Genomic DNA, 8,621 nt, shown 5'->3' with positions numbered 1-8,621 from the left:
AGGCTGCAGGCGTAAAGGAGTGCGTGTGTGTGTGTGTGTGTGTGTGTGTGTGTGTGTGTGTGAGTACAGGAGGAACAGGACTGTCAGTAATACATAATTTATCCAGAGGACCACCGGGACCGCTGCACAAATAGGGGCCCAGGGACACCACCAAGGGGGAAAGAGAGAGAGAGAGAGAGAGAGAGAGAGAGAGAGAGAAAGAGCGAGTGATAAGGAATGAGAGGAGAAAGGGGAGTGTTCTGGTGGTACATGGTCCATTGAAAGCAGCCTGAAGGGTAATTGGATAGGGCAGGTAACCTGCGGATCCAAAAAAAAAAAAAAGATAGCGGAGCAATGGAAGGTCATAGCTGCAGGGGGGATAGGGAGGCCCCTTTCGGTGTGTGTGATTGGGGGGTAATCTGATACACAGTGTGGCCAGAGGCCCTCGTGCTCATATATACGCTTTCAAGACTCAAGACAGCCCTTGCATTGAAATCCAAGATGGCGGACGATATCATCCCCTTGTTTTTCTCTTCCTTCAGGGTTGGGGATGTGCCTCATTAGCTATTGTAGTATGTTTGTTGGGCTCCATCAGACACAGTCTCCATGTCTACTGTTTGCAGCCCGGCTTTTGAAGCCACGTATAATGGATTCCTAATCAAGATCTCAGCCTGAGCTGAAAAACCTGCCCGGGCTTCAGTGCATCTCCTCCAGAACAAAGACTGAATCACGCACACACAATTCTGGCTGGAATACGGTAGAATAAATAAACAAAAGGACTGAGATGTATAACAAGTAGAATGTCACATAAAAACACACTTATTATGATTTACATGCACTGGTTCTCATTTCCTCTCTGCGAGTTTGTGTTGTGGCATCTCTAACGGCGGGTGTTTTAAGGTCAGTGTTCTGACCTCTCTCGCTGCGGATCTACCATTTGCTTTTCTAGCTGCCCACACACTTCACCTTTCAGCCCAAATGGAAAAGAGAAAGAGAGAGAGGAAAACACTTTGTGTACTGCCTGCATTTTTGTCATGCTGCTACATGCTATCTCTCCGTCTCCTTGACAGCCTCCTCTCTCTCTCTCTCTCTCTCTCTCTCTCTCTCTCTCTTTCTCTCTGTCTCTCTCTATGCTCAGAGCTTCGGAGCCTTAGGGAGAAAAGGAGGGACATAGATAGTTTTATATAAATAAGAGAAGAAAAAAAGAGAATGAGGGAAAACCTAGAGAATTTCACTTTATTAAAGTGCCCCTATTATGGATTTTTGAAAATTACCTTTCATGCAGTGTGTAACACAGCTCTAAGTGAATGAAAACATCCTGCAAAGTTTTAAAACTGAAAGTGCACCGTGTATAAAGTTATTGTCTCTTAAAAGAAAGAGTCGACTCTGAAAAATTGAAACGAGTCGTTTTTAAAACGAATCCTAAGCCGTTTCATGTTGACGTCATCATGAAACATTAGCATATTGCCCGCCCACTTGTTGTTCTTTTCCGAATGAAAAGAATGAAAATGCAAATTCATTCTTTGCCACTAGGTGCCGCTTTTGGAGCGGTAAAAATAGCGGTAACGCTGTACACAAAGCAGCACTGCTTGAGCAAGTAAGGTAAAAATAAATGCATATTATAAGACAATGAAAGTGTTTTTTGACCTTGCATGCATGTCATCCTGTTATTGGGGACTCCCAAAACCAAAATATGAACCTTTCATTACCCATAATAGGGGCACTTTAAAGAAATGTTTCACCATTCTTTACTCACTCCAAACCCACTGAATGATTTTCCTTTATTTTTCTGTAGCAGTTTGATGTTACTCTTTTCCATTCTGTCTACAGGTATGATGATTAGAGGCTATTAAACTTCAAGATGACAAAAAGCACAATAAAATTAGCCCCTGGTCATCTTTAACAAACAAAAAAGCTCTATAAACCTATTTGTCACCCATCTTTGCTATATATAGCAGGTTTCGCGCTTATACCAAACGCGCGCGCACCACCACTGATCTAAGAACAAAAGACAAAGAAAATTATTTTCTGCTCTTGACTGAATATGTTTTATAACTTTAATGGTAAGCATTTATCTGTATTTAATTTTTACAACGAAGATTACAGAAATTAAAGGAATCAAATGTAAAATCACACCTGATGTGTTATTTTACATTTGATTACTTTAATTTCTGTAGTATTTCTTACCTGAATAAAAACTTACTTAACCTAAAAAACTTAGTTTCATAGCTCTCTTTATTCTATTGCATTTATTTGTGCTGTTGTTTGCCATTTTTTTATTTGTTCTTATTTTATTACTGACTTTTTACTTGTGTTTTTTTATGAAAATAAAACTTTGCGTTGAAGAAAAGTAGATTTTTGTTTGTATATGCTGTCAATTATAGTTCTTAGAAAGAAAATCGGAATTGGCAAAAATCGGTATCGGCAGATCACACTAACGAAAAATCGGAAATCGGAATCGGCCAAGAAAATTGCAATCGGTGCATCTCTACTAATAACCATAAATTCTAAAGAAATCACTGGGGTCAAACAAATGGGGTCGCTGTAATATTTGCACAATGTATTGAGATGTGTGCCAGTAATGTGGATCTGAGGTAAAGAGGCAGAGCGGGAGAGATTACGAGGGATAATGAGAAATAAGGATATGTATGTATATATTAAAATAGATTTTTAGGTGGAAATTCATACATTTATTCCCAGCCAAACACTTGTAAGCCTCTGATGTCATACTTGCAAGATGAGAGGTTAATCACCATAGTGCAGTACTGATGACATCAAATACACTCTGCTTTCTTCTATTACTGTTGCGTGATGCTTGATCTCGCTGTCTGATCTGGATTCAGGTCTTATCAGTCGTCACAGACATGCAGATCTCTGTTTGAACTTGTAAAGCATGAACATCAGCTGTGGGAGGGACCGCTCAAAGAAATTTGTCAAATTGAAATACTGTACAGTATGTTGCCTCATGACAGGATTTTGAGTATTTCTATTTTGAGTTGTGTTATAGGGGTCATTTTTACTCTTTCTTTTTTCATCTGTTGCCAACTAGATTTTATATTTAAAATGCATTTACAGTTAGTGTTGTCACAGTACCAAAATTTCAGTATTCGATCACCCAGCCCTAGTGTTCTCACGGTACCAAAATTTCAGTATTCGGTACCAATACCAGTGAAAATCCATGGTTCTCTGTACCAATTTCGGTACCTTAGCAAAACACAAAAACATGCTAATTAAAATTTTTTACTATACTTTCATTTAATCCAAACTGTGTACATATTTAATTTTAAAGGGCTTTTGAAAACATTCTAGAGTTATTCAGCCAAGAATAACAACTAAGTTAGCTAAAAATAAAAAAAAAGCTTTTTTTTTAAAATTATATTAGCGTTAGCCGCGCTGATACGAATGATTAACTACTCTAATAACAGCGTTCATTTCAATCTGACATTCAAATTAAAAAATTAAAATGAAACTTACCTGCTTGAACTCTTTCATTTGATCTGGGTGTCTTTAAAGTGTTTTGTTAGTTTGGTGTGTTTCCTCCTTTTGATGTCGCCACGTCATCTGTGCACCTTTCGGATAGCGCATCAAGAACCGGGTTGACCGGGTACTCGGTACCACCAGTACTTAAAAAAACCTGGTACCGTAACGATTTAATTTTTTTAGTATCGACTTGGTACCGAAGTACCGGGTCTTTTGACAACACTATTTACAGTACTATAATTATATACTTAAAAAAAGCTTTACATTTTTTCAAGGTTTCAGATGCTACATGTCTAGTTTCTGCAGTTTCACATGCCTATTTTTTACAGCTTATTTTTAATAAATGGTCTTTTTGGATTGGGGAGGGAGCACCTTTGAATAAAACATGATATGAGCATGAAATCTAGAAAATAGAAAGCTCTGTTTAAAATGAGTGCCTGCACATGGCCAGTTTTAGTTATGCTGGTAAGTCAGTTCAAACCCAAAGCAAGCAAATTCACAGTATGAAATCATCCATGATTCTTTTATATGCAAAATGGTGAAGAAGTCAATGTAAACAATGTGAACCAGAAAATGAAAATCCAAACAGAAATGCATCCAAACAGCAAATATAAATTGTTTATGTTGTGTTAACATATAGAAACGGTACCGTTCAACCACTGACTACAAGCATTTGTTCTTCTGTTTCCATAGGGACATCAGCATGAACAACATCACTGAGCTGCCTGCTAATGTCTTCAGAAACCTGCCCTATCTGGAAGAACTGTGAGGATCAGTTCTGTTTTCTCTCTCTTTCACTATTTCCCCTCATGCTCTGTTTTCCTTTTCTTATATATGCTTGACACTTTTTTCAAACACCGTCATTGAAAGATTATATATGGAACATCTCCACGATGATTTGAGATGATCTTTTGGTCATTATTCTTGAATATTCTTGTCTATTTTGAGATTTTGAAATGTTTATAGAACTGCAGAAACAACTTTAAAGCTAAATCCACATGGCATCCATTAAATCACCGCTGGTCTCAGTGTTAGCTTGTTGGATTACGTGAGCTACATTGTCTTCATTTCTTTTGCTAGCCGCCACATTGTGTCACTTTCCATTTTCATGAATTAAAGTCTGCTGAACAGTGTTGCTCATGTCGCCTCAGATTGAAAATGAACGACTTCCAGACACTTTGACTCTGCAATCACTGTTAATGCTTTAGTGCTGTTATATGAGGCTTCAGGGCTCATTGCCGCAGAAGATCCACTCAGGTGAATATTCAGTATAACAGCACTAATTCAAGTATAACATGAAATGACCCTTCGCAAAGGCCCGCCCCATTTAGTTACATCATGGAGCAAAGAGGAAACTGACAACGCTCCAACAGACAAGACAGAACAGGTTACTTTTGGTATGAAACAAAGTCTCCGCTTTCAAATTTTATCATTTTTTTTTTTTAGAAAGTTAAAAAATAAATACCATTTTTTTGTGGCTCTTTAATGTGTTGTGATAGATCTCTAGCACCTCAGTTCAAGCGGCACGTGAACCGATCATCTCTTTTTGTCTTTACTAGTTATAGCACAAAATAGACATTCCACAACCACGGAAAGCAGTGTTAATTTCGTTGACATTATTTTCATCATAATTTTCATAAACGACATTTTCTGACCGACCAAAACGAGACGACAACTAAAGTTTTTAATGACAAAAACTAAAATGAAAATATATTGTCATTTTCGCCATTGAATAAAAACGAGATGAAAATAGGACGATTTGGGAAGATATCCAGTCAGACTCAGTCAGGACTGATGTCTTATGCATTAGTTACGTACATTTGCATTGTACAAAGGGATGAGCAGCGTCCGCAGAGCAGACATTTCAAAATAAGAGTCACGGTGTATTTCAAGCTTTTTTCCTGGTCATTATTGATATTTTGGGTACATAAACTGTATTTAATTTAATTTAATTCAATTTAATTTCCATTTAATTAACAACTATTGTAGCTTCTGTCTGGGATTCCCCATCACAGGATGGACAGACTAAGAATATTATTCAAAATATTATTTAATAAATAGTATCAGGTTTTTATAGTTAAAACTAAAACCATAAAAAATATTCTTCATTAATTGAAATAAAATAAATGTTAACTGAAATTAAAAACAAATCTATAAAAAAGGAAATAAATATATAAAATACATATATGTGACCCTGGACCACAAAACCACTTATAAGGGTCAATGTTTTGAAATTGAGATGTATACATCATCCGAAAGCCGAATAAATAAGCTTTCCATTGATGTATGGTTTGTTAGGATAGGACAATATTTGGTCAAGATACAACTATTTGAAAATCTGGAATCTGAGGGTGAAAAAACAATCTTAATATTGAGAAAATCGCCTTTAAAGTTGTCCAAATGAAGTTCTTAGCATTGCATATTACTATTCAAAAATGAAGTTTTGATATGTTTACGGTAGGAAATTTACAAAATATCTTCATGGAACATGATCTTTATTTAATATCCTAATGATTTTTGGTATAAAAAAAATCAATAATTTTGACCTGTACAATGTATTGTTGGCTATTGCTACAAATATACCCTTGCTACTTATGACTGGTTTTGTGCTCCAGGGTCACATATTAAAAAAACTTATTTTATTTTATTTAGTTGATGTTAATCTACTTTATTTAGTTGACTACAATTTTATGATATTTAGTCGACTAAAACTAAAACAATTCAGATGACTAAAATATGACTAAAACTAAATCAAAATTTGCTGTCAAAATTAACACTGGCGGAAAGATGTCAGTACACACCATTTTTCAAGTTCAAGTTAATCTACTCTCCTGTCTGGTTTGTTTGTCGGACAAAAATTGCGGCTTGATTGTCAGATTGTCAGTCAAACTCCCTACAAAGTGTCAATTAAGCCATATACAATACTGGCACAAAATACTATTTATTATTTATAATAAATTAACATTACAATAAAAAAATTAAAATTAAATAATTTACAGACAAACAAGCTACACACTTCCTATTAGACCTTGAGAGTTCCCTTCAAAAAAAGTGCAAGGACCTACAGAGAATAAGCGGGAAACAGATTTGGCCACCCACAGCACCATCAGTGTGGTGCTGCACATCTGGAACAGTCTTATATCTTACAAAGTACTGTTAGTCAGAGCATCTCAGGATGGCTTTTGAAGCTACGTCTGACTTGTTCGTAGCGTGTTAATGACATTAAAGGAACAGACACGTGCTGTTTTAGACCGTTTTGGAGTGGCTGTATTCGTATGTTTGAAGTCATTTCTGAACTCTCATTGGGTGGGACTGATCTTTTTCTTTGTGTTTGTCTTTTCTTTACTCCTTCACTCATCCCGCGTCTGCCCATCTGCAGGAAGGGCAGATAACATCTAAGTGATATCAGGTACCTGCGCTTCCAGACTGCTGAAATGACCAGCTCCCAAAGTCGACTCCCCCTCACTGTTCGCTCTTTTCGTCTCTTTTCCTTTTTTTATTCGTTTGATTGGAGTGTGTTTTCTTACCCTCGTGTGTCTTTCATCCACTCCAATCTCCTCAGCTCTCGTTCCCAAACAGTCCTCCAGTGCTTTGTCAAAGGCCAATTTGCTTTTCAACGCATTGTGAGAAGGAATGCATGACAGGAAAAAGGAGGGCAAAACAATGGTTTCCGTGACAACTGGAGTTTTCAGAAGCGTGTGCTATCTGGGAATGGGGTGGGGGGTTCGCGAGGTCTCCGGGACCTGTACAACACTGTATTGTGCCAGATGCTCTTTGTCAGGTTGCTCATGGTTCAGTGGTCACAATGGGTGTGGTTTATCACGAGGGTCAGGAGTTCACTTTCTGGGCTTGTAACCACTCAGCAGCTATATTTACATTGCAAGATCTTCAAGTAGCCTATATCCATACAAAAAAGAGGAAAGAATGCTTGGTAAAATAGTTATAACCTTTCAAAGGAAAAACATATTGTTTAAATTAATAATAATGTATAGAGTCTGTAAAGTGCTATGCATAAAAGTGTGGGTGTCCAGAAATAAGCTGGCAGATATTGCCTTTCAAAAGTAGTTCTCATGTAGAGGTGAAGGCATAAAAGATCACCGTAAGCAGAACATCTATTTACAGTACGCATTTACCCTGACAGAGCAGCAGCAGTGATGTGCTTGTGTGTGTGACCTGTGACAGCACAGTAGAGAGCCAAGAGGAACATTCTCTGCCTCAGAGTCACGCAGTCTTCTATCATAACACACAAACACACCCTCACCCCTCTCTTCAAACATATCCACCCCCACTGACAGATACAGAGCTGTCAAATATTAATCCTCTCTAGATTTGTGTGTGTCTCTGGCTTGATAAGTTGTGTATGTGTGAGTATGCCAGAGATTGTGTCTGATTGATTTTCTTGTATTTAAAGGAATAGTTCACCCAAAAATGATTTTCTGTCATCATTTACTTACCCTTAACTTGTTCCAAACCTGTATGAGTTTCTTTCTTCTGTTGAACACAAAAGAAGATATTTTGAAGAATGTCTGTAACTAAACAGTTGACGGTAGCCATTGACTTCCATTGTATTTTTTGTTGTCAACATTCTTCAAAATATCTTTTGTGTTCAACAGCTGAAAGAAAAAAATACAGGTTTAGAATAACTATCTCTTTAAAGGTCCACTTATGTTTTTCTCATGAATTTGTGTAAAACATTTTTGTAATTTATTTTAAAATATCATTATTTTGTATTATGTATGCCAGTGGCCTAAAGTTGCTTTATGATGATATATACTGTAAAGGCATTTCTACAGTGACCTACAGTTGCAAGGACTGCAATTATTTTTAATTAATTTAGGTCTGAACTGAAAGTACGTGTTTTAAACTTATATAAAAGTGCACCATTAAAGCTCTTGACCTGGGAAAAAATTTCACCATCAGAGTCTGTGGTTTCCAAATGATGTCACTTGGACCAATCTGAATCCAGCCTCGCTGGATGTGTCCTAAACAATACAGTAGGAAAATTTGACATTGCCATATTGGATGTATTGCATTGCATTGCCTTATTGGTTCATTTGTAATTTGTTATAGGTAGGTTGTTCAGAAGGTCACATGACAGTTGCCTTGCTCACTGAAGTGCTTACTAAAGCAACACGCCGGAGTAGCACTACACAGCTTTGGCA

The 8,621-nt window shown here is 37.0% G+C and overlaps 1 protein-coding gene across 1 annotated transcript in view; it reads left to right on the top strand.

Moving 5' to 3' along the window:
• Window positions 1–3,918: 3,918 nt before the first annotated feature.
• The window catches only part of lgr4 (leucine-rich repeat containing G protein-coupled receptor 4), a 29,777-nt gene continuing 25,074 nt past the window's right edge, over window positions 3,919–8,621 (top strand). The window contains exons 1-2 of the mRNA XM_016454347.1: window positions 3,919–3,924; window positions 4,100–4,224. Coding sequence (XP_016309833.1) covers window positions 3,919–3,924; window positions 4,100–4,224 — 131 coding nt within the window. The remainder of the gene's footprint in view (window positions 3,925–4,099; window positions 4,225–8,621) is intronic.

This window comes from Sinocyclocheilus anshuiensis, unplaced genomic scaffold (assembly GCF_001515605.1).
Source record: "Sinocyclocheilus anshuiensis isolate Anshui unplaced genomic scaffold, SAMN03320099.WGS_v1.1 scaffold2129, whole genome shotgun sequence".
NCBI lineage: Eukaryota > Metazoa > Chordata > Actinopteri > Cypriniformes > Cyprinidae > Sinocyclocheilus > Sinocyclocheilus anshuiensis.
The sequence above is the reverse complement of the archived record's forward strand: the minus strand, read 5'-3'. Positions and strand labels throughout refer to the sequence as shown.